Source organism: Sylvia atricapilla, chromosome 3 (genome assembly GCF_009819655.1).
Source record: "Sylvia atricapilla isolate bSylAtr1 chromosome 3, bSylAtr1.pri, whole genome shotgun sequence".
In the NCBI taxonomy this organism is placed as follows: Eukaryota; Metazoa; Chordata; class Aves; order Passeriformes; family Sylviidae; genus Sylvia; species Sylvia atricapilla.
In genome coordinates, this window is record NC_089142.1 from 101591334 (window position 1) to 101616157 (window position 24824).

The 24824-nt window shown below is 51.9% G+C and overlaps 4 protein-coding genes across 6 annotated transcripts in view; 2 read left to right on the forward strand and 2 right to left on the reverse strand.

The window, feature by feature from the left end:
- The window catches only part of EIF4A3 (eukaryotic translation initiation factor 4A3), a 359684-nt gene extending 351649 nt beyond the window's left edge, over positions 1–8035 (reverse strand). The window contains exons 1-12 of one of the 2 annotated variants that reach the window (XM_066316419.1): positions 7807–8035; positions 7556–7628; positions 6763–6829; positions 5781–5843; positions 5220–5352; positions 4432–4512; positions 3998–4139; positions 3123–3261; positions 2552–2667; positions 1969–2076; positions 1757–1884; positions 1637–1655 (exon numbers count right to left, since the gene is read on the reverse strand). In XM_066316419.1, coding sequence (XP_066172516.1) covers positions 1639–1655; positions 1757–1884; positions 1969–2076; positions 2552–2667; positions 3123–3261; positions 3998–4139; positions 4432–4512; positions 5220–5352; positions 5781–5843; positions 6763–6829; positions 7556–7628; positions 7807–7972 — 1233 coding nt within the window. In that variant the 5' untranslated portion in view covers positions 7973–8035 and the 3' untranslated portion in view covers positions 1637–1638. Of the gene's footprint in view, positions 1–1456; positions 1656–1756; positions 1885–1968; positions 2077–2551; positions 2668–3122; positions 3262–3997; positions 4140–4431; positions 4513–5219; positions 5353–5780; positions 5844–6762; positions 6830–7555; positions 7629–7806 lie in introns of those variants that run through there. The other variant, XM_066316418.1, reaches the window with a different exon arrangement.
- Positions 8036–10160: 2125 nt separating this feature from the next.
- On the forward strand, positions 10161–17394 carry LOC136359615 (ninein-like protein). Of its 2 annotated transcripts, XM_066316424.1 has the most exons (9): positions 10161–10304; positions 10544–10672; positions 11332–11469; positions 11722–11860; positions 12905–13015; positions 13622–13711; positions 15638–15734; positions 16242–16309; positions 17102–17394. In XM_066316424.1, the coding sequence occupies exons 2-9, from the start codon at positions 10605–10607 to the stop codon at positions 17117–17119; spliced, it is 729 nt and encodes a 242-aa protein (XP_066172521.1). In that variant the 5' UTR covers positions 10161–10304; positions 10544–10604; the 3' UTR covers positions 17120–17394. The 2 variants fall into 2 exon arrangements, with proteins under 2 accessions (XP_066172521.1, XP_066172520.1); XM_066316423.1 differs by lacking the exon at positions 17102–17394 and having other exon boundaries at positions 16242–16400.
- A 1232-nt stretch (positions 17395–18626) lies between these two features.
- LOC136359605 (ninein-like protein) lies at positions 18627–21634 on the forward strand. Its single transcript, XM_066316390.1, has 4 exons — positions 18627–18898; positions 19874–20086; positions 20742–20858; positions 20938–21634. Exons 1-4 carry the CDS (start codon positions 18857–18859, stop codon positions 21124–21126), a joined length of 561 nt encoding a protein of 186 aa, XP_066172487.1. The 5' UTR covers positions 18627–18856; the 3' UTR covers positions 21127–21634.
- Positions 21635–22327: 693 nt separating this feature from the next.
- On the reverse strand, positions 22328–24558 carry GINS1 (GINS complex subunit 1). The gene is made up of 7 exons (XM_066316391.1): positions 24443–24558; positions 24286–24350; positions 24095–24190; positions 23754–23844; positions 23458–23574; positions 23021–23095; positions 22328–22757 (listed from the first exon to the last, which is right to left on the reverse strand). The coding sequence occupies exons 1-7, from the start codon at positions 24515–24517 to the stop codon at positions 22689–22691; spliced, it is 588 nt and encodes a 195-aa protein (XP_066172488.1). The 5' UTR covers positions 24518–24558; the 3' UTR covers positions 22328–22688.
- Positions 24559–24824: the final 266 nt, after the last annotated feature.

The following is a 24824-nucleotide window of genomic DNA, read 5'->3' on the forward strand; positions in this document are numbered from 1 at the left end:
AGGACTCCATCCTGTGGGCACAGAGGTTTAAAGTTCCAGGGAGTGGGATGGGACCTGGGGTCACAGGGGTTGCATGTCTGGAGAGGCAGCAGCTGGAGTGAGGTGGTGTCACTTCAACAGTAAGTGGGTAAGGGGCCTGCGAGCCAGCTGTTGGGGCAGTGCTATGGGCTGGACATGGCTATTTTTGCCTGAGGCAAATGGAGGGACAAGGCCTAGGCTGATGGAGGGTGTAGGGTGCCATTTTTATGTGTGACTCTCTGCAAGGGCCAGTTAAGGACAAACTTGTGTCTCAAGGCCAGCTGCTGAGGGAGGGTAGGCACAGTGGGGAGTGCAGGGCTGGGCTGAAGCAGTAACTGTAGCTGTGGGCCATGTCCAGCTGCTGGTTCTGGAGCACACTGCTGGGCCTGAGGCTGCTACTGCATGAGCTCAGCCTCCCTGCCCAGAGGCCCAAGAGCCCCAGAATGCGGTGACCAGGTGGAGGGGCAGGCTGAGGGTGTTGGTGCTGAACACTGACCTGGATGGACAGGTGTGTGCCCAGGGGGAATGCTGGCTCAGCCTTGCTGCTGGTGGCACAGGGAGGCATGAAGCTATAGTGGCCTCACCTCCATGTAACCCCTTACAACTGGTATTCCTGGTAGAACAGGCTTAGTACTCCCGATTCCCGATTGGTGTACTGTTAACACCAAGTTGGTGCACGGAGTGGGTTCCTCAGGGAACTGAGGAGTTTCACAGGGCTTTAAAGGAGGTGACAGCTGCTTTTGCTACCCTGGACTGCTCTGCTGCTACTCAGAAAGGAGTTCTGAGAGCTGATCAATTCTGTACAAACTGGTGTATTCAGGCCTTGCTTCCCCTGTCCTCCCTGAGCACACAAAAAGCCGAATTCAGCTGGAAAAGCACAGAGCACAAGATGGAACTGACCTCTGGCCAACTCCTGCCTCACAAAGGAATGCTACATGGAAGATCCTAGAGCTGGCAAAGTCCAGCATCTGCCAGAGAGACACCAGAGCAGAGGTGACTGGGCAGACGTAACAGGGTACAGCAGCACAAAGAAGAGGTGACAGGACAGGATACCTGCTGATCAGGAAGTGTGTGCCCAAGTTCCTTGGGACAGCAAATCCTCATCTGGAGCACTAAGTGTGGTGATTTCTGGCTCTAGAACGATGTAACCAGCAGGAAATTTCTGGCTATCTCGTAACTCAATTCTCCTAAAGCAGGCTAGGGCTAAGCCACAGATTTTTCCTGTAGATGTCTGATCCTTAAAGGTTAAGGAAACTTTAAAGTACATCATGCGGTGTGGCACAACAATAAAAAAAGGGTAGAGAACAGGAAGCCCTGTATTTTATGAACCCAGATACGGGGAGTGTCCAATGTCTTGTTTCATTATGCTAGCCAAGTATGGCAGTATCTCAATACTCCCAGCCTGTTACTATGCTGGGTTAAAGTAATTTAGCACAGGTTATGGTCAAACTTCCTTTTTTTATTGAAAAAGATGGGTGGGAGTAGAGACAATATTTACACAAGTTCTCAAGTGCAGCTCAACTTAAGAACATATGACCAAAAATACGATAAAAGGATGTGGGTCCAAAACAGAATTGGGGAGGGTACCAAACGGCACAACTTCCTGCTAATCCCGGACCTTCAGATGAGATCAGCCACTGCAAGGAGAGAAAAGGGAAGAGTTAAAGGTATGAAGTGGGTGTGTGGGACAGCCCAGCACTGCCGGGCTCTCCCCAGGAGGGGGAGCAGCAGCACTGACCGTTCATGGGCATCTCATCGATCTGGGTGGAGTAGTACTGCTCGATGTCCCGCAAGATGCGGATGTCGTCGTTCTTCACGAAGTTGATGGCGACGCCCTTGCGGCCGTACCTGCCCGAGCGGCCGATCCTGCCCGGGAACAGGGAACAGGGGATGGAGCTGCTGTGGGAAGCAGGAGCTCCCCCCCCAGCCCCAGGGGAAGGCCCAGCCTACCTGTGGATGTAGAGTTCTCTGTTGTTGGGCAGGTCGTAGTTGATGATCAGCGACACCTGAGGCACGTCCAGGCCCCGGGCCCAAACGTCTGTGGAAATGAGAACTCGGCTGCAAAGAGAGGGGCACGGTCAGGGCTGTTCTGGGAGTGCTCAGGCTCCAGCACAGAGCTCCTGCTATTCCTGCTCCCCACAGCAGCACCCACACTTCTGCTGCAGGGAAAGCCGGCTCTTGCTTTACCACCAAACTTCAGTCAAGGCAGGACCAAACCAGGTTAGACCTTTCAGAAGGAATAATGCTCCCAAGTGGTCAAAATACCCAGGATGGAGCACAAACATTTTTTCCTTGACGTATTTTAAATGCAGCAACTCACAATGTTTTCAGCCAAATATAACAGACTAATTCTACACCCAGAGGTAAGAGGATCCCTCCTTGCAAAGTGGCAATGTCTCAACCCTTCAACACCACAGGAGATAGATGCAAATTAGAGTTGTCCTTAATCTGGGCTGAGCAAAGCCTTGAGAGGGAGGTATTCTGGGTGTCCCTGCCCTGAGGCAGCACTGATGGAAGAATCCGGGGCACTCACCTGGCACCAGATCTGAACTCTTTCATGATGGACTCTCTCTCCTTCTGGGGCATGTCTCCATGCATGGATGACACTGTGAAGTTGGCTTCCCTCATCTTCTCTGTGAGCCAGTCCACCTGTGAACACAGCCTGGGTTAGCTCTGCTCACACAGCCAAACACAGCAGCCAAGCTCCAGCGTGTCTGCTGAGATGAGCTGCTATGGACCGAGACACTTCCACAAGCATTCTGAGACAAAGGGAAGGAAATAATCCTTACAAAGCATCAGCTGCATGATACAGGGCTCCACAAGCCCCGAAAGAAAATTAATTAAGAGCATTTATTCAGAAAATTTGGTTTTGCTCCAGGAATTATAAGCAATTAGACTGAGCACATTCTTACCTACTTCTCTATAAAGGCAATTCCTGTCAGCTGTGTCAGCTCTGCCTCTGTTAAGTCAGGCACATCCCAGCGGTCTAACCCATGGTCCTACTGAACTATGTCCAAATAGGGGAGCAGACATGCCTCTGAACTAACCCAGCAGAGTTTGAGTCACCCTCAGGAAGCACCATGGCCCTCTGCTGGCCCCTGTACCTTTCTCTTGGTGTTACAGAAGATGACAGCCTGGGTGATGGTCAGCGTGTCGTAGAGATCACACAAGGTGTCAAACTTCCACTCTTCCCTCTCCACAGCCACGAAAAATTGCTTGATCCCTTCCAAGGTCAACTCATCACTGCAGGAAGAACACCACAAGAGATGAACAGCAGTTAGAAGGAAGGGATGTGCCTCACCAGAGCCCACCCCTCTGCCCTGTGTTCTGTGGGTTGCTGGGTCCACATGGAGTCCAGGTTGCTCTACAAAGTCCTGGGAAAAGTCAGCTTCAGGAAGGGCCCTGAATGTGACCCTTTCAGCAGGGACTGGAACTGCTCTGCTCCAGCCACACAGCCCAAAAGGGGAATATTTCTGTTATCCTCATCTTTACATTCCAGCTTCTTGACAAGAGAGACTGAGGAAAGTCTCAAGAAGCTCAAATGTACTAAACGGGGCAGTGTAAGAGCTCGGGCAAGAGGGAGACTCCTCCCCAGTCCCAGTGCACAAGGACCTGTGACACCACCAGGTGTAAACTCCAACACTGAGGATCAGTCAGCTAAAAGGGTTTTTCTGCCTGCTGTGTGATAGGAAATTATAACAGGAATCTTCTGGGGAGCCCAGGAATTGGGTAAGTGTGAAGGACAGATTTCCATGGGAGAATGAGGGGACAGCCAGGCTGAGCAGCAGCACACGGAACTGGACAAGGATAAACTCAGGGAGGTAAGTCAGCCCCTGCTGGAAAACAGGACACAAGCACATCTGCAGACACTCAGAGAAGGAACATGAGACTCTGTGTACATTTAAATCAGTTAATACTGTGAGCTGCCCAGGGCAGGAGGAACTCAGAGTGCCTGTTCTCTCCAGGGAAACCCACTCACCGTTTCACCAGGATGCGGATGGGGTCTGTCATGAATTTGTTGGTCATTTCCAAGATTTCATGTGGCAAAGTGGCGCTGATCAGAACCACCTGTGTGGCTGGAGGCAGGTACCTGTACACATCATAAATCTGCTCCTTGAAGCCTGCAGTGCAAATCAAGCCACACAGCACAGTTAGCACATCCTTCTCCCAGATATGCTCAGACTCTTTCACAGTCTGAGCTGGAATTCAGCTCGGGGTCTGCACTATAGGATGAACATTGCTCTGTGAATCACTAACATCAGACAAGGCATGTTCTGTAGTTTCAACCCATTACAGCCTATGACTGTCTGTGTTCTTAAAAACCAGCTTTTAGAAGTGGGTCTGCTAGCTAGAACACCCTAGAACCTCAAAGAAGCAAGGAGAAAGCAAGCAAAAGGGAGACAGATGTTTTACCTTTATTAAGCATTTCATCTGCTTCATCCAAAACCAGCATTTTGATGGCACGAGTTCTCAGACTTCTACGACGAATCATATCTGCAAGATTTCACTCTGTGAGATGAGAATGCTCTCAAGAAGGTGAGCCCAGACTGCTCCCACCCCTGTCAGGGCATTCTGGTGGAGGAGGGACAGATGGGATAAATACAAAATGCCAGATGAACTTTTTGTCAACAGAATCCACAGATCCTGTTTGAGAACCAGCCCAGTTTGGCAGCTGCTAATTTTTGGGGGTTTTGTTTGTGTTTTTTTTTCACTTGCTGGGACCAGCTCATGTTCTCCCAGTGACAGGAGCTTGTCTAAGGGCTGTATGTTTCTCAGAGACCCAGAAGATGTGAGCCTGAAGGCCAACACTACCCCTGTCGTAACTGCCACAGTAAATGTTAAACAGTAAATGTTAAACTATTCACACAGTGAAGCCAGAAGGCACCAGCTGCAAGTGCACCTGATTTAAAAAACATGCAGCAACCACCAGGACACAGAAAATATAAGCCTAATTTTGGCATTCATGTAGGCCTGGCTCCTATCCCTTTGAAGATCCAGGGCCTGTATTACTTCCTCCTTTCTCCAAAGCCACCACATAAAGAGTCACCTCAACAATGAAAAGCAAAACTCGAACAGGGAAAATGAAAAGACCACCAGCACTGATTTCTGTGTAGCCTTTTCAGGCACACCAGCAGCAAGTTGTCACCTTGTTGCAGTTCACCCAGCTGTTACATTGACAGTGTTACAGTAAATTTCCTTACCAAATACCCTGCCAGGGGTGCCGGCCACAACGTGCTGCCCATAATCCAGTTTGCGGATATCCTCACCCACGTTGGTGCCCCCGATGCAGGCGTGGCACTGCACGTTCATGTAGTCTCCCAGGGCCAGGAGCCCCTGTGTGCACACAGAGAAATGCATTCAGTACCTCAGGAGCTCTCCTCAGGCTGCATTCCTGAGGAGATGCAGCTCCGTGGGCTTTTCAGAGATGTCCGAACAAGGAGTTAGAGGGGATTTTTAATGTCTGTTACCCAAACCTCCACAACAGCAGGCCTTAAAACACTGGGAACTCAGTTCCCCAGGGATCACAGCTGCTTTAGAAGTGCTGGCCCTAAAAACTCAAGTCAGGGCTGTGCAAAACCCAAAGTAACAAATACAACGCTGAGGAGCAAAGGGCCCTGTACCATATGGCACTTTTGTTATGTCTCTCAAGAACACAAAGAAAAAGTGGAAAAAGCTGTGCTTTGACCTCTGCCAGAGAAACACCAGAACACTCGCCCAAGGCCTTGGCAGTGCTCTACAGACAAGGATGGAAGGGCTCCTACCTTCTGAATCTGCACAGCCAGCTCCCGAGTCGGCGCCAGGATCAAGGCTTGGGTCTCGCGGACCTGTAACACGGAACCCCATGGAGTCAATCCCAGGAAACGGGGAACCCCATGGAGTCAATCCCAGAAAACGGGGAACCCCATGGGAGTCAATCCCAGAAAACGGGGAACCCCATGGGAGTCAATCACAGCCAGCAAGATGGATTCACTGAATCAGAGCTGTGAAATGGCATGGCTGAAACATTCTGTGCTAAAGAAAAAAAAAAAAAGTGCGCACATTTCTTGCAGAATAGACCAAATTTCCAGCCTGATTCAGTTCTGTGTGTTTGGTTCAGACAAACACCTGCCACTGCTCAAGGACTTCGAGACAAAGCTTTGAAATGTCGACTCTTGAAGTCTTATGAGCACCTTACAGAAATAAAGCTAAAGCTGCCCTTTCCACTTAGAACATGCAACCTTTTTTTTATGTCCCCAGGCAGTGACAGATGAGATCCTAGCCCACTGAAAACCATCCTTTTCTTCAACTGCATCTACACACCCAAGTTATACCCCAAAACTGTGAGATGGATACGATGCCCCTGAGCAGAACAAAAGCAGACAGTGTAGTCAAACACCTGGGTTTGATTCTGTGCAATGTGTGGCAGTTGTTCAGACACGCTGATGATGCTGTTAGGATTGTCTGAAGACAATTCTGCTTGCTGAGAGATTAACTTTGCCCCAACAGGTGAAAGAGGTCAGCTGTTGAAGACAGCTTTATGATTACAGGACATCATCTGAAATTATTTTGCCAAACTGGCTTTAACACTTAAATTGTTACAGAGTGTGGTGAAATTCTCAGTCATTTTCTGTCTGAGGTTCACTGCCTGTAATTAAAAGATTTCAATGTCAAGCTTCGTTTATTCACTCTTAGAGAACACACTTTTATGATGAAGACCAGTGATTTAGTAAAAATTATTTTTAGCACGTGCTACTATGAGATTACCTGTATGTCCAGGCATTGTAGAACAGATATTGAGAATGTTGCTGTCTTCCCTGTTCCCGACTGTGACCTGAGAAACAGAGGTGTGCTGAATACTCTGCATGTCTGCACAAACAGCCCAGGCAATTTCAACACATCCCACCCCTCCACTGCACAGAACTCAGCAGTACCAAAGGCTTGTCATGATCACAGCCTCATCTGCTGTCAAGCAGCTTTGAGAAGCTGGGACAGAACGCTCCAGGGTCCACAGATCTGGCATTTTCACTCCTTATCAGACCAGCGTTTTAACTTTCTGCCATCTGCCACACATATACTTTTTTCCAAGTAAATGACAAATAAGCCAATACAATTTGCAAGGCTAGTAATTTGCACTAATGACCAAGAAAGGATTTTTTCAGTGGGATGCATATCCATATATCCCAACACATATTTTTTACAGTAACTAAGCCTAATAAACTTTGGCATTAACCACTGTTAGAATCACAAAAAGTTAGGCAATTTCACTGTTTTGCTTGTCACATCGTAAAACCACAGAATTGTTTGGACTGGGAGAGAATTAAACAACATCCCCCCTGCCATGAGAAGGGACACCTTTCACCAAACTAGGTTGCCCAGAGCATCATCCAGCCTGGCCTTGAGCACTTCCAGGGATGGGACAGCTGCTCTGGCCAACGTGTCCCAGTGCCCCAATTCCGGGTCATTCCCCACATCCTGCCCCACGGGTGGCCGATCCCGCTTCCAGCCTCAAGGCAGGGAGTGTGACCGACACCCCCCGCCCCGCTACGGCCGCACTCACTGGGCGATCACGTCCCTGCCCTTGATGATCTGCTTGATGGCTCGCTGCTGGATGGCCGACGGCTTCTCGAACCCTGCGGGACCACGGGACACGGTCAGGCCAGGCCCCGGCGGCGGCCGCACGGCGCAGGCGCGGCAGGCCCCACATCCGGGCCCTGCCCCGGCCCTCGAGCCGCTCCTCGCCCCTCAGCGCGTCCCCCGGCCCCGCGTCCCTCGCCCCGCGCCCCTTCCCCCTCCGTGCCCGCCGCCCACCGTAGGCGTAGATGCCGCGCAGCAGGTCCTCCCGCAGGCCCATGGTGTCGAAGGTGGGCGTCACGTCCACCTCCTCGCTCGTCTCGAACTCCACCTTAGTCATGTCCTCCTCCTTCATGAGGCGCTTCCGCGCCGAGCCGCCCGCGGACCCCGCGGACCCCGCCATGGCCGCGCCGCCGCCTCACAACGCCCGCCGCGCGCGCCCTGCGCCGCCACTGCGCCTGCGCGGGGAGCGGGAGCGGCGCGCGCCTGCGCGGGGAGCGAGCGGGGGCGGTGGCAGGCGCGTGGAGAGGGCAAGGGGCGCGCGCACGGCACCACGGGATGGCCGCGGCTGTGCAGGGCCCTCAGGAGATCACCCGGCTCGGCTGGGTCTGGAATGCCCCCAGACAGAGGGAGAATGCGTGGCCTCCCTTCCCTGGGCGGCCCGTTCCGGTGCCCCTGCCGCGCTCAGTGCAAAGAAGTTGTTCCCCGTGCTGAAGTGGAACTTTGTGGTTTAGTGTATGGCCACTGCTCCTCCTGCTGCCATTAGAATGAGCGTGGCACCATCCTCTTGGCACGTGCCTTTGAGATACTTGTATGTATATACGTATGGCTGATGAGACCCCCCTCAGTCTTCTCTCCAGACTAAACAGGCCCAGCCCTCTCAACCTTTCTATCGAGAGGTGCGCCAGTCCCATCATCATCTCTGTCGCCCTCCGCTGGCCCCTCTCCAGGAGCCTCTCTTGCCCTGGCAAGAGTGGACACAGTAAACAATCACGATTAGCTCCCTCCACCTCCCGCCGCTCCTCTTCCCCATTCACCTCAGGAAATGCGTCCAGGGGCGGTGGGCGCGGTCTGCGCATGCGCGGGGCCTCAGGGCCGAGCGGGGCCGAACGGAGCCGAGCACAGCCGAGCCCAGCCGAACCCCTCCGGGCCCGGGCCGATGGTGCCGTGTGTGCGTCCCCGCGGATGCACGGCCCCGTTTTCCGCGGTATGTCTGTGTCTCTAAAGCAGCCAAGACTCAGCAGCTCCATGGGATGAGGCTTGTAAAAAGCATCCTGGTTGATGCTCTCGATCTGCAGCTTGGGTAAGGAACCATTAAGTCGTTGCCATTCCCCTACACAGGACAGTTCATTTGTGTTCGATGTTTTAAAACGATCCTGTTGGGAATCCAGACACGAGTCCAGACATCACACACTTAGAAAGGTTTCTCCATCCATTTCTCCCTGCCCTCCGCACAGAAAAAAAAAAAAAAAAAAGAAAAAGTCAAGGATCAGGGTTTTCAGGGTTTACTAAGAACAACTCAGGCTGAGATGCTTCTTTTCACCAGTGGGTGATTCCATGGACATCAGTCAGGCATCTGAGGATGATGGCCTGCCGAGAGTTCTTCATCAGTTTTTAGATCTGGTCTGGAAGAACTTCCTTAGGAACTGCCTGAGTAGCAGCAATCCGTGCCCAGGTGCTGTGGGATTGTCTTTCAGAACATCAGGAGGCTGCTCAGCCTCATCTTTTTATGGGAGGGAGAAAGACGCATATCCCAGCAGAGGAAAAACATCATCCCAATTCTAATATTCACCTCAGAAGTGCTGATGTCTCTGCACCTCACATGTGACACAGAATGGCCTCTTTTTAGTGCATGAGCAAGCTTCATCCATGTTTCCTTTGTTTGAAGTAAAATAATTTTCTCCTGAGTGATCTCAGTTCCAAGGACTGGCAAGGCATTTGCTTTTGAAGTAGCATCACATAAATGTGCTAAGGTGGAAGTGAGTCTCTGCTTACCCTGACAGCCAGGACAGCTCAATCCGGGATGTTGAGAGAGAAAAACCATAAAGAATAGTTTCAGGTTCTTTTCAGGTTCTTTTGGCTTAAGACTTTGAGGTAACAGCTCTCTGAAGGCAGGCTTTTTCCAAACCAGGTACAAAATCAGAGCTCTTGGAAATGCTGTGAGTTCTGTATCTGCTTTCTGGGTTCTGCTCTTTGGTCAAGCAGAATGTTGGCTGGCAGTCCCCATGTGACAGTTTTCACAGGACCCTGTAGGTGATACAACTTTCAGTGCTGGTCTTTCTGTGGGTACTGGGAGTTGATGGGTCAGCAGGGAGACCAAACTGAATGGTCTGTGCCTGCAAACCTGCTCTTGTGGCTGCCATGAGGGCAGCTCAGGACATCTCCCTTCTGGCAGCCTGGGGTTGTTTCTAAAATGTTCTGCAGTATTGAGCTGGTCTCTGACGTTTCCCTTTGGTATTGAAAGCCATCAGTTTTCTTCTGCCAATTTCCTTTGGTATTGAAAGTTTTTGCCAGTTTGGCCCCACTGACTTAATCCTGCTGTTTTTTCCCTAAGCATCAGAGGGGAATGTTCAGGGAAGTGGCCTCTCCTGGCCAAACTACCTGGGCCCACATCATTTCTCCAGCATCAGCAAAGGCACTGGATTTGCCGAGCCTCAACTTGTCTTTGCCACCTGAGCCCTTGAAGAACTTAGAGGAGATCCTCAGGGTCCCTGGTCCTGCCTGGATCTGTTGCAGTGGGTGAAGTGAGTGACTCCTGGGGTAGGAGAAGTGATTGCAGCCACGTTCAGGGTGGGTTTGGTCACTCCAGGGCTGGGTGAATGTGGAGGTGGATGTGATCTGGGCTTATCTGTGGGATGGGAGAGACATCCCTGAAGGACTGGAGGGTGGCCAGTTGATGTGACAACTCATCAGAAATCCTGTTGGAACCGTTGGAAGAGGGAGGAACTGATCTCTGTCTGTGCTGTTCCTGCAGAGGTGGAGCAGCAGCACGGAGGAGCCTGGCAGGGCTGCCTGCAGCTTTGGACAGCACACTCATGGTCCCCAGGAGCTGCCTCCAGCAGGCAGCTGACACCTCCTACAGATACAAACTGCAGTGCCTCTGGTAAGGACACTGCTCCCTGTTGTTGGAACCCTGGGCCCTGAGAATTCCAGCCTTTCTGTGCTCACAGGCACTGACCCCCAGGCAAACACTGCATTGACCTGAGCCCATGGAAAAGGCTCCAAAACTGAGTGACAGCACTGGGATTGTGGGTGTGGAGTTTGGATAGAAGTGTGGGATATCACAGGGTGGGAAACTCAGAGCTGAAGGGTTTAGAATATAGTAATAGATATAAAGCAAGATGGAGGTTTTAGGGCAGAGGCTGTGTCCTTTTTCACCTTCTTCTCCATGGCTGTGGGTGGTGTTTTGTAATTGGGTACAAAAATCCACATTGTGGGCCATGGATGGTTGGTTCTTGGGTTAAAAGTAAAAATAATTTAGGTGTCATTTCATAATTGGACAGTTCATCCTTAAAAGGCTTTATAGAGAAAGAGATGGGGGCCATTTTTACTTTGTTAGCTGGAAGTGCTGTAGAACTCACAGCTTGTGAGACTGTAACATAGATAAGAATTAATGAACATCTGAGTCGGAACATGAAATTCCGTCTCGAGCATTTAATCCCAACCCTGGCAGAAAAGAAGATAAAAAGCAGCACCTGTGAGGAGGGCCCTTCTGTGGGCTGCCTGAGGGGTGTCTTCATGCCCTGCTTGCTGTGTCTGCAGGACCAGGGTGAGGCAGATTGCCAGAGAGAGGGACAAGGCCAGGCTCAGTTTGGAGAAGGCAGAGAGGCATTGCCTGCAGCTGGCCAGGGAGCTGGATGAGCAGTACATGGCACTTGAGCACACCCAGAGCAAGCTCAGGTAGGAGGGGTTCTTTTGGTGGGGTGGAGAAAATGTCCTTACACATCCCAGTGTCCCTTTTGAAACTCCCACTTGTTTTGCCAAAGTGTCAGTGGCAGGAAAGTCATTAAAAACCCCTCTCCACCCCCTGTGGTCTGAGCATCCTTCCAGCCAAGCTCTCATCTGCTTTGTGCATGGTGAGAGGGGGCGGCTGCACCTTGTGGCCATCCAGGAACAGCTCTGTCCCAACCGTGTTGCTTTCCCCCCCCCCAGGAATTTTCAGGCAGAAATAGAGGCAAAAGAGCTGCTCTTGCAGCAAGCAGTGAGTCAGCAGGCAAAGCTGGAGGCTGATACACGGCTCCTCCAGGGCAAAGAGGCCAACCTGCAGGGGAGACTGAACCGTGTGATGAGCGTAAGTAAAACCGCCTTGGATGAAACATCTTTGCTCTTTCAGAGGTGACAAAGCAGAGGTGGTGACAAATATAGATGGTTCACTTTGCTCTTGTTGGGAAGAACAAGAATTTCATGCAGAGGAATCATCAGCCACTTCCATACAAGGGCTTGTTACCTTGCCATGCTGCTGTGTTGTCTGTTGGCACTGGCTTGGCCCTTGGTAACACAATGACCAAAGCTAAAATTGTGCCAGGACCATGTCAAAGGCAGAGATGATGGTGTCTGCATGCCTGGGATTACCCCAGGTCTGTTCAGTGTAGAAGTACAGGTGGAGGTAGCTCAGGACTTGCTGCCTTTGTTACCTGTGAGGGAAACCACAATTTTGGGGAGCAGAGGTAGGAGGTGATCCTGTGGGGCTATCTAGCTCTAATTGTGCAAAACCCACTCCTGTCCTTCGGAGAGATGAGCCCATATGGTATCAGCAATGTGCTGTACTGTTGTGGTTTAGGGATGATGCTCCCCAGTTTAGTTCTCCTACCAAGGCTCTCCAAACCACTCTGCTGCTTGCTCACTCCCTGTCCTGCTTTTCAGTGGCTGGAGAGGAGAACTGGGGGCACAAAAGGCAAAGACCTTGGCTTGAGATAAAAACAGTTTACTGGAATGTAATGAGATGAGAAACAACCAGTGATAGCAACAATATTAACAACGAAACTGTACAAAAAAGAGGGTGATTTACATGCAAAATGCTCATTGCAGAGCAGCCACTTTTCTCTGGAAGGCATGTCCTTCTCCCTGGAATTGAGACATAGTTCCTTCCCTCTATTCCCAGCAATGACTGAGTACAGAATTACATCTGGGCCTCAGCCACATCCCCTCCTGGTTACTGCAAAGACCAACCCTGTCCAAAGATCAAACCAGGCCATGTCCAGGGTCCCCTGGGAGCTGTGCTGTGTTTGGTGTGCTGATGTGCCAGTTGTTTTACAGCTCTCTGCTGGGGACCTGTGGCTGATAAACCCATCCTGCCATGTCAGGACATCAGGGAAATCTCCATTTTTATCTGCAGGAGAACACACAGCTACAAAACAAGGTCACAGAGATGGCTGAGAAACTATCAGCCTCTGAGGAAATGGTGCTGGAGCTGCAAAAAGAACTCAACCACATTGTGAAGGATAAGGTAACCTTTCTCTGTTGCAGTCAAATGCAAACTTTTCAGGAATTAATGAAAAAATTGATCTTGCATATTTTGTGTCAGTTGCTGTGGTCTCCCCCTGTGTGAGATCTCCTGCACATTAATGACACCCTGGAAGCTGGAGGGGGAAAAAAAAAAAAGGGTGTGAGGAAAATTTCCAGCTGTAGAGCATTCTACAAATATGCTGAATGTACAAAATTCTACAATATACAAAACATTTTACAAATATTTCCATGAATACAAATAGTTCTTCAAGGGAAAACTTTATAGAGTTCGTTTTCCAGAAAAGTTTTATTTTTCACTAGTATTGAAGTAAAGGGTTTGTTTTGGTATCTTCCACTCCTAAAGTGAATCTGGGGAAGGAAGTGAGTCTGTGATCTTGTTAGCCAGGAAAACCTGCCTGTGTTTTGATGTCCCTTGTGGAGAAGAACGTTTTTCCTCCTCTGCCTGACCCATCCCACAGGTGTTGGGCCCCTTAGGGGGCCTGCTGATGAATGTATGGGTGTAGCACCATGACCCCAGCGATTTAGCAGAGCTTTTGCCGCTCCATTTGGGGATGATTCTCTTGCTGAGAAGTGTTTCCTTGTGCAGCTGGAGCAGGGGGAGCCCCAGAGCCCGGCGTTCCTGAAGCAGAGCGAGTGCTTTGCCGAGATCGTGCAGGAGTACGAGCGGCAGTGCCAGGTATGTGTGTGCTGGGACACTGCTGCTCCCTGCAGCACATCTCTGGGCCTGAGGGAGTGGAAGGAGGCACCCCTGATCACAGGGCACCGGGATCCTCTCCTGAAGCCCTCCATGGGTTGTTTGCCTTGCCAGGATTTTGGCAGGAGAGAGTGGAAAGTGGATCCTAAATTCCCTTCTGCTTGTAGCCATGAACTGTTTTGTTAGGGAACCTTCTACCTCTGTTGTTAAGGACAGACCACCCTGGGCTCTGCTGAATTTCTTCTTCAGCACAAGGAGAAAGCTGCTCTCCTAATCTGAAAACCATATTCACAGCTAAAGTCTTCTGTCTTTTTGTTTTTCCCTTCCTTCTCCTTGCCCCCACTTTAAAAAAAATCAAAAAACCTTGTTGCTGCTGAACTCTGCTAGAGAGTCAAGGTAAGCCAGTCGAGATATCTAGTGTGTGTGTGTGCTCCAAGAATTGGTGCTGTGTGTATTGTATCTCCTGCAGGGTGCTGTGCTCCTTCCCAGACCTTGGGGCTCTCTGGGGCATGAGCACAACCTCTGTTTCCCTTCTCCTATTTTTAACTTCTGTGTCTTGCATTTTCAACTTGTGTATCTTCAACTTGTGCTGGGTGCTCTGTTCTTTGAGTCCTGTGCTTATCACATTGCCCATTTGCCCCCAGATGCTGTGTGTGGCTCCCCTGGGCAGGGGCAGGGACAGGGACAGGGACAGACACATCCCCCAGCTGGGGGTGCAGACTTCCAGCAAAGCCATTCCGTGAATGCATCAGGCAGCCCTTCTCCAAGCTGTAATTAAAGGCAAACATTCTGAAGCACTATCCAGTGCAGCATTGCTCCAGGTGGCACCAGAGAGCTGAACATGCTCGTGCTGCAATTCTTCCTCTCATTGAGCAGCCCCAGAATTGTCCATGGGAATGCTGATGGATGGAAAGGTTTTACCTTCAGGCTTCAGCTGCCCCTGTGGGAGCACCCACTCAGGTTTATCCTTTACCCTCACTGAATGCTCTCAGCCCCCCTTTCCTGTTTAGAATGGAGAGGAAACAAACTGAGTTTGCATTTGCCTGCATCTGCTCAGTAATGTTTGTTAATTGGAAGTGTCCTAGTTGATAGTCTCTCGCAGCACATCACTTTCCTGGGTGGCAGGACATGGGATGTAATGGGATGTCTGCTCAAAGTGGACAGCCCAGAAGGAGGCAGGATGCCTTGTATGCTGTAGTTTCCAGTACAGGATAGAGGATGTGAAGTGAAGCAAGCAGCTGCCCATCTCCAGACACCTCCATGAAAGGGGCTCATGGCACTGCTGTGGTGGCTCATTGCTTGGTGTTCAGCTCTGCTGGGGGAGATGGGATAAACTCCTGTGCTGGCCTTGGGGTGTCCCTGGCACCAGGACCTGCCTCATGCTGTGCTTCCCGTGGGATCAGCACCTTCTCACCTTGTTTTATTCCTTCCACAACCTGGAAATGTTCCCTGCCGGGGGCCTGGGCTTCACTGGGAATCCTGCTGGTTGCCTTGTCTGCACAAAGAGTGCCTGTTGGCCAGCCTGTATGCCCACAAGAGAGTCTGGAGGGTGTAAATACAAACAAACCTCTGAGCTCGTCCTGAGACCATGATATTTCTCCTTGGTGGTGTTGGATTCCACCAATGGTTATTGAGGTTGGGAGGATCTCAGCAGGCCCAGCCCCCTGAGGTGTCTGCAGGCCCCCTGGTATTGTGTGCTTTTCCATTCAGGGGCGGTTGCTTTGTGCTTTACAGCATGTTGTGATACACGCACTGTATCTTGGTCATGGAAATCTGGGCTTGTATTTCTCCTTTGGCCCCTCCAAGTTCCCTCATGTGTGCCTTTGTTTGGGAAGGCTGTGCTGGGGCTGAGGGAGCTCTTGGTGCTGCAGGAGCTTTGTCCTGAGCCCTGAGCAGTGTTTGTTGCAGGTGCTGCACGGGCAGAACGGAGCGCTGCGAAGGGAGCTGCACAGGCTGCGCCTGCAGCTGCAGGAGAGCAGGGCTGAGCCAGGGCTGCCAGCAGCAGGTAACCTGCAGCGGGGCTCAGTGCCCTCCTCTCAGCAAGAGCAAAGCTCCCTCTGCATCCCAGTTTGCCTGGGATTGTGTGGAGGCTGCTTGTGCCTGAACTGCTGCTGCCAGTTCTGGAACTGGGCAGCCATGGCCGGGAGGAAGGAGAAGATGGTGGGGAGGAGGGACATGGAGGAGGGTTTCCCAACTTGAGAGCTGGTGATGGAACCTGTGAACTAGGCAGCTGTGGCAGATTTTCAGGGTTGAAGGTGTTGAGGGAGCAATGCAAGAGGAAGTAGCCCCAGACCGTGGGTTTGAAAATGCAAGTTGAGCGTTAGATAAAAGCTTCTGGCTGAGAGAAGTGATGCAACCATGGGACTGGTTGCCAGATAGGTGGGGAATGCCCATCTTTTGGGGTTGTATGGATTGGATGAAGCTGCAGCCATCCTGATCCCTACCCTCACAGGGTTCTCTCTGCCATCACACCCCTGTCCAAGCCTTCTTGTTCCTACTTCTGTGTTTACAGAACTGTCAGTCCCAGTGGAGCAGCTCCAGGAGCAGCTGCAGGAAATGAAGGTGCAGCTGGAAACCGAGGTGAGTGAGGTGGGGGAAAATGTCCTGACTGCTTGGTAGGCACGACTGCTGCAGTGTGACTGATGAGACATCTGCTCCAGAGAGAGTTCAGGCTGGGGAGCAAAGTGGGACCTCATCACTCCTGTGGGTGATTTTTTCCGTCTTTCATGTGCTTCTCCAGCCTGTCTGAGCTGGTAAGAGGGTTTGGAGCCTTTGCCTCACTGCCTGCCAAAGGCTCTGTGGAAATCACTTGTCACCTGGTAAAATGTTTGTGTGGGTCTTGTGAGAAACCAGAGATCACTCAGTGAACTTTGAGAGGGAGAGGAAGGACGTGAGGAAAGCTTCAAGGCTGAGATGTGCAAGATGGAAAGACCAGAAAAGAGATCTTGAAGAAACAGTTGCAAAGTACTGGGCTATAATTAATAGCCTGAGAGAGCAAAAATCCCTGTTTTAGGGCTGAGATAGGGAGTAGGTGAGGGAGAAAGGAGGTGACTTGGCGGAAGTCTGTGGTACATCAGGGAAACAAATAACAAGAATACAAGGCATTTAAACTATTTTATCTCTGGTGGATGGCAGATAGACTGACTGCAGTGAGGAGCTTTCAGAGCTGCTAGAAAAGAAATGATGGGTGTGAGTCTTCGAGAAGTGCAAAAGGTGTGGGAACTTTCTGTGAAGTTTAACAAATTGCCTTGACTTTGCACCATAAACCCCCCCTTTGTATTGCATCTCCAGCAAATGTACATTCAGAGGCTGGCTGAGCTTTTCAAGCTGTGATACCAAACCCAAATCAGGGAAAAAAAAAATTACCTTTAGGAAAGATGCAGAGGTTGAGCATGGAGTGTCACAGAGTGAATGCCAGCATGAGGAGAGTTGTAAGGCTTTATTGCAGCAGAATTGGTGTGAGAGGAGGTGATTTCCCAACAATAAAGTCTCCAAGGTGAGGCCTTCAAGAACAGGGCACCCAAGAGAGGCAGCAGTGGAAGCAGAAGAAAAAAGACCAAGTCTCTGGGAGACCAGAAGCACCAATATAAGTGGAAGGATAATGAGGCCACGTTGGGTTTGGGGTCACAGCTGTTATGTCCAGCTATGTAAAATCACAAAAGCTGATTTCTGATTTCTCCAGATGTGGCTTTATTGCAGTTGAGGGGTTGGCCTCACCACCTGTTACCCTGTAATGAAGTCTTGGTGTGTCTTGATGAGTCAAATCACTTTGTATCCACAGGACTGCAGAATAATTTTAGCCAGCTGGAAGCCACATAAATTCAGTCTGATGCTCTTTGTCCTTATTCCCCTTTACTTCCCTTCCCTTAAAGACCTGCTCCTTCTCTACTATTTCTTGATTGACCCCACATGTTTTGTCTGAGTTATGGGAAGGTTTTTTCTCAGTTTTCTTTAGTCCTTGCTGTCATTGGAAACCAAATTGGAAAAGATCAGGGGGCCAGCACAGAATGCCAGAGTAAATCGGGCTTGTGCATGGTTTTCTCACTCTGCTGTCTCCCTGCACAGGAGACCTGTGCTGGCTGCTGGAGAGCAGCTTGCTGGAGAGCTAACATGGGATGGATTTCTTCCTTAGGAAGCTTTACATAGGTACTGGGGTTACCCACTGAGCCATAAATCTGGGGAAGGAAAGGTTTGTGCTGTGGATGGTCCTAATCTGCTAAGCTGTCCCTCCCATTGTCCTTCATCCCTTGCTTTTGAGGCCTCTGACAGCATTGCAGGACTTGGATGTCCCCAGGCTGTGTGCCCTGGGCTGGGCTGAGTCACCTGCTGGGGCAGAGACACATGGCTCACTCCTACACCAGTTCAGAGCCATATCTGTTTGGGCTTGGCTTTTCCTCCTGTTGCAGGCCAAAACCAGATGTGGGAGTACCCAAAACAGGGCTCTCCTCTGGGAGGCTGTGCTTTGCTGCTCTCTGGTCGGAAGCTAATCCTGTCCCTCTTCCCAGCAGGAAAAATGGGAGTGAGTTGGGTAGAGAGAAGGTGAAGGAGCTGGCTGAAACAGCAGATTTACCAGCTTTGGTAAGAAGGCATTATTAACCCAAACTGCCAGTCTCTGGGCTGAAGGATAAAAACTGCCTGTGTTCACAGAGAGCAAAAATGTTTGAGATGTCTCAAACATTCAAACCCAGTCTTGCTTTGAAGAACCAGCTTCATCTTATACCTTGTACAGCAGTGAAGACTTGGGTGACAAAAGCCTTTCAGAAGGAGAAAGTCTTTAATGACTTGCACCACTTTCACTCTGGGATTTCTCTCACCCCCAGTCTCAAACCCACATGGCTCAGTCAGTCTTTGCTGCCTGTGTTCCCACCCTAAGCCTCTTGTCCATGATTTGTTGTTTTCTTTTTTGTTTTTCTCAACTTTTTCCAGACTGAGAAGGACAAGGAGGAGCTTGATGTCCAGAGGCATCAGCTGGGCTGTGAAGCCCCTGAGCACAAGGCTGGGCACAGTGCTGGCCCTGGCAGTGCCCAGCTGCAGAGTCAGAGGCTTCTGGAGGCTGGGTGGCCTCGAGGAGCAGAGATTGCTGCAAGGCTGGAGCAGCACCAGAGGCATGCAGCATGCTGGCTGGAGATGGAGCTGCTCCAGCAGCAGCTGCAGGCCTCACAGGAGAAGGTGGGTGTCCTTCATTTGGTGGCAGGCTGCTCAGTGGTCTCTGGGATGTTGGTATTGTCCTGCCTGGGGCTGTGCTGGATACCCTCCCCAGATAACAGCTGTCCTCTTCCTCTTTGTGGGGGACAAAGCATTCTCCCTCCTGCTCAGATGTGGCTGAAGCCAGTTCAGGTGCAGCTGGGGAGAGGTCCTGGCTTGCTTGTCCCTGTGATGTCCCCCTGTCCTGTGCAGGCTGGCTGGGCACAGGGGATGGAGGCTGAGGGGAGCTGGGGTTCCCCTGGCTCAGCTGACAGAGGAGCTGGAACAGTGGGAGAAGAGTGATAGGATTGGAGAAGGGGTTGGGAAGGGATGACAGCATCCAGACAAGGCTTGCTGGGGAAACGGAAACAAGGTGGTCAGAGCAGAGTAACTCAGATCACCAGGACAGAGAGCAAAGGCTGTGTGAGAAACCTTCCAGTGTGGTAATACCCCTCTCCTGCATTCTACCCTGGGGACTGGCTTTCCCAAGTGCAGCTTTCCCATGCCAGCCATTCCCAGGCAGTCCTAGTGCAAAGCTGGACCAGACCTGCTTCCCAGTACCAGGGCTGCCCTTTGCTGGTGACAGGGAGCAGAGGACATGTAGTACAGGACATTTAGTACATCACAGCCAGCCTGGGATGTATCCAAGAACCCAGGTGAGCAGCCCCCTCTGTCTCTTGCCCTTGTGGCCCTTGGTGCTGGGATTCCCCCCCAGAGAATCCCTCCAGCAACTCTTGCTCCTCACTACTCAGCAAGGGGAGCATCTCTCAGCAGAGGGTGTCTGTGTCTCCTCCTGCAGCTCTCAGTGCTCTCCATCCCTTGCTCTGCAGGCTGCCCAGAGAGCAGCACTGCCATGGCCCTGCAGCTCTGTGGGCTCTCCTCTCCCCCACAACATAGCCTGGGCCTGTCCCCTTGTCATTGTCTTGAGCTCAAAGCTGTCTCCACCTTTCTGTGTTGCAGCTTTTGGAAGCCAAAGCAAGCCTGAGCCTGGCCCAGGCCCAGCACGCTCTGCAGCTGCAGCAGGCCAAGGCTCAGATAAACAACATGGTGCCAAAGCAGCAGTTTGAGCAGCTGAAAAACACCTTGAGAGAGGAGCAGTGCAAGACTCAGCAGCTCCAGAAAAGCCTCCAGCAGCAGGCTAAGCAAACATGCAGGCAGCTGCTCAGGACCCAGGTGAGCAGGGAATTGCAGGGGCTCACTCGAGGGTGCTGTGAAGGGAACTCTGCTGGCCTGGCAGCCTGGAAGGCAGCTGTGACTGAAGCCACCAGAGGTTTGGGTGGAAGATGCTAGATATAAAGAACCCACATGGAAAATGCCTTCAAATTCTTCTAATTACCTTCACATTCAGCTACAACTTTAATGATTCATGAATCCTCCAGTCACTGCCCTGCACTCAGACAGGTGGGTTTATCTCTAGGGCACTGAGCAACCAGGTGTTGGGTTTTTGTGAGTTTGTCTTCTGGGCAAAGACAGGGCAAATTAAAACCTAAGGAATTATAATGAGCAGGCACAAGGACTGCATCCAAGGAGACTTTGTCTCTCCCCGAATTTTCCTCAGGACATGGCTGAGAGAGGGGAGGCCAATGGCTTATTTTTATAGGAAACACTGCTGGGAAATCTGCCTTGTCTCAAAAGTGGTTTGGTGCAGTCCTAGGGAAGGCTGTAATGCTCTGGACATCTGTCCCAGTGCTCTGGTGAACCCCCTCTGCTCTGCATCAAGGAGTGTGAGGGTCCATGAACAGCCATTGGGGAAAGGGACAGTCCAGGGCTGCCAGAGGCCAGGAGAGTGCTGGGACAACCCCAGGATTGGCTTTCTTGTCCACTGCAGGAGGAACACGAGCAGCTGCTGCAGGCAGCTGTGGAGCAGGCAGAGGGGCTGGAGCGGAGCCTGAGGAATGCTGAAGCTGTGCTGGCAGAGAGGGCAGCTCAGCTCACAGATGCCCAGGTGAGTGCAGGAGGGGCTGGTGCTGTGTGTCCCTGCCCATCTGGGATGCTGAACCTGAAACGTCCTGTCCCTGCTTTAGGCTCAGCTCTCCAGGAACAAACTATTGATTGAAGAGCTCCGTGAAGAGAACAGGAGGTTTGCCATGGCCCTGCAGGCTGCTGAGCTGAAGCAGAAGAGCATGGAGGAGAAGAACCAGCTGCTGGAGGAACAAGCCTCAGCTCTGAAGCAGCTTATTGGCAAAATCACACCAGCATCTCTGAGTGGGTGATGGGACATGTGCAGTGGCTGGGGCTGGTCAGGTGCAGAATGGAATACAGCTTGGTTGTCCTCTCTGGTCCTGCCAGGATTTTCCTGTGCAGAAAATAGCAAATGGGGAGCCTAGAGTCCTTTGAGGAGACTGGTCCTGTGGGTAGCTGAATTTCCCACGGAAAGCAGCAGCCTTGGTGCCTTTCCCATGGCAGTGTGCTGTCATGTCTCAGGGCAGCCATCTCACAGGGTTTTCTCTGGCAGTGTCTCCTCCTCGTGCAGGTGCTCCCTCTCTGCAGAAGGTTGATGTTGGAGCCACAGTTCCATCTCGAAAGCCAGGGCAGAAGGGCCTGCAGGTCCCTGTGCCTGGCTCACTTCCAGCAGGAAAGCTGAGCTGTGGCATTAAAATTGTAATTTTGTAATGTAATTCTAAAATTTTGTTTGTAATGTTACAGCACCTCCTGCTCTCCCCAGTCTGCTCTGTATTTGAGTAACCTTCCCCAACTGCTGCTGAACATTTATTCCTGACAGCTCCTCCTAAAGCCTGAGCCTAGGATCCAAAACCAACCAGACTGTTGCCTCTGCACTGAGCAGGGCAGAGCAGTGCTGTAACGCTGTTAACAGGCATTTATCCTGTTTTCCTGCATCCTTCCCCAGCTCATTCTTCCTCAGCTATTTGCTTTTTCAGCTCCAGTCTGAGATGGAGGCTAAGCAAACCTCTAGTCTTACCTAAGGCTAATGTTTTTGCAAGCGTTTTCCCAGACACAGCAGCTCCATTAGGAAAACCAGACAGGGAGAGCAGCTCTTCAGCCTTGTTCTGGTTTTGCGCTAACCAGAACCCTTAAAACCCTCTGCTCCCATTCCCGGCCCTACTCCAAACAGCCTGTGGGCCCTGCCAGACCAGTGCTCTGGGATAAGAGATTCTTTAGAGGAACAGAGGCACAGACCAAGCACACTGAGAAAAACCCAGGCCCATGACCCCCAGACTGCAATGATCATTCACACAGCACCCCAAGAAACAACATTTATGGGTCTCTGATGGGGACAAGGCTTCATGCCTAATCCTGGAAAGAACCTTGTGCAGCCTTATCTGACCCTTGGAGGAGCAGTTCCACTGAGATACTTCAATAACCATCACACTGCAGGGTCAGGGTGGGTTTGGCTGGAAAGCCAGATCAGAGTGCTGAATGAACACCACATTTAATCTTAAAAACCCAAGAGACTGAGGCTGAAGGAATTCTTTATTTTGCAACCATGGAGTTTTCCTGGCTTCTAGAGCCCAGCCAGTTGGTGTCTTACTCCCACAGGCACAGTGTGAACAAAGAACTGCTCCAAACAAAAATGCATTCACAAACCCTGGTTGTGCCGTGGGGCTTGGATAATGCCCCCTGCTATCCTGTATTCTCAGGATTGCTGTATTTACCAGCATGCTCATGAAGAGCTGTAGTTTTAAGGCATCAAAGGCTGTTAGGAAGGGTGGCAGGATGCCACTGCAGAAATACTGAGGTGTCTGAAGTCCTGCACACCCCAGAGCTCATGATGGGCAAGGCCACCAAGCAAGAGCTGTCCCTCCTGTCTGCACCCTTAGGACAGAACATGCTCCAGGACTCCTTGTCTGATCAGCTGCTCACATTTCCAGCGTGGTAAAAAGTGCTGCACAGAAACACACAGAAATCCTCCTTGGGTTTGTGGGCTTTGTTGCTGCACACAAGCAGCTCTGCTGTGCTGAACAAACATCCAGTGCCTTGTGATGGTACCAGATCAGGCAGAGCTGCACTCTGCCCCGTGCAGACAGCACCAGCAAGGGGCTGTGTGTGTGCAGGGACTGAGACATGCTGCAAGGCCAGCATCAGCAGGGCCATGTCATGGCAGGGAAAGGGAAGGAAGAGAACAGACCACACTCCTGCCACAGGTACCTGGCTGTTCTTCTTCAGCAGGATGGTAGTGCCATCATCCACCTCAAACTCCCCGTGGTCTCTTAAACACCGCACCTGCAAAGTGCAAACACAGCTCTGTGAGAGTGCGGAGAAAAAAATCAGTTCTTAGCATGGCAACATGGTTTCTAGGTGGTCTAGTTAGTTAAGTTTCTGCAAAAAGCTGCAAAAACCTCTCACTGGATAAGTCACCCCACCACAAACCCCCTGCAGACCAGAAATGCTGTCTCCCAACAGACTTTGTGCCCTCAGTAGGAGTAAAATGCTGGCAGGGAGGGTAAAACACAGAAACCTGTGAAAGGTTAGGAACTCTGAAAGGTTTGCTTGATGAACTGACTTGGGATGGGGATGAAATGCTCGAAAATAGACAGTCAGGATAATTTTTATTCACGGATAGAGACCAGAAATCTTGCACTTACCTCAATGTACAGGCTTTTGGGAGGTTTGATGTCCTGTGTGAGGTCCAGCCCCTCCTCTCCTCCTACTGACCTCATGTAGGTAGCCAGAGACTTTTTGTACCGATTGAACCACTCCACCTGGGGGCATTAACAGGGTCGTACCCACAGACAATGAACACACATAAGTATTTACAGAATGACACGTTAAATGCCATGTTTACAGTAGGAGGAAGACTACCCTATTTTGACTGTACTAAATAATCCATCCTAAGGAATATATGGAAAGAGGGGAAGAGTTCGGGAGGAGGCTGACTCACTTCTTCAGCTGACATGTGGAACTGGATGGTGTTGGGCAGAACGCTGCCGTACTCCCACCTCAGCGCTCGGATCCGCAGCAACCGGTCATACCTGGGGGATAAACGGGGCAAACCCACCACCTCTGCTGAGGTGAGCGCTGCCAACATCCCCAGGCACTGCCATACCCGGTAATCCAGACGTTTAAACACCGGGGCGAAGGAAGCAGAGCCTTCTCTTTGGTAGCAAGGAACGCAAGGAGAAGCAGCTCCACAGCTGCCTCCCTGCCCGGGCCGAGAGTCCCACCCGCTGCCCCCGGAGACCCTGTGCCGGCAGGGACGGACCGAGGGGACGCGGCACTCACAGGTAGGCCAGGAGGCAGCGCTGGTTCCGGAGCAGGCAGCAGTGCCGGAACCGGATGAGGAAAATCAGGTCCGCCCGTCCCGCCTTCGCTTCGGACCTGCGGGATGAGGGGAAGGAGAAAGAGGAGTAGGAGGAGAGCCGGGGGCCGGGGAGCACCGCCCGCGCTGTGCCGGGAGCAGGCGGCCCACTCACACATCCGCCTGGTTCCGCTCGTACAGCGCCCGCATCTCCTCCAGCGCCTGCCGCATCTCCTCCGTCTGCAACAGCGGACACGGCCAGTGAGAGCGGGCCGCCCGCCGGCGGGGCCCATCCCGGTGTTCCCGGTGTTCCCGGTGCCCCCGGCGCTCACCCGGAAGGGCGGCAGGTGCCCGCCGGCGGCGCGGTGCAGCTCCCGCACTAGCTCCAGACCACGCTCCGCCGCCATCGCGCCCGGCCGCGCGCGGGAAACCCGCCCGCGCCCCAGCCAATGGCCGCAGGGGCGGGGCCGGCCGCAGCCAATGGGGAGCGAGAAGCGTGGCTTAAGCTCGGGGCCACACCCCTCGGGCCACGCCCCCTCCGCCGGTACCTGCGCCGAGTTGCGCCGGTCTCGACGGGCCGGGGGTGACACGGCCGTGGGTGACACCGCCGGGGGTGACACCGCCGCCGCCATCGGTGACACTCTTGGGGTCATGCTGCGAGCCCCCGAGGGGCTGAAGCGAAAATGATTGTTTCTAGTGCACCCGGCAAGGCTG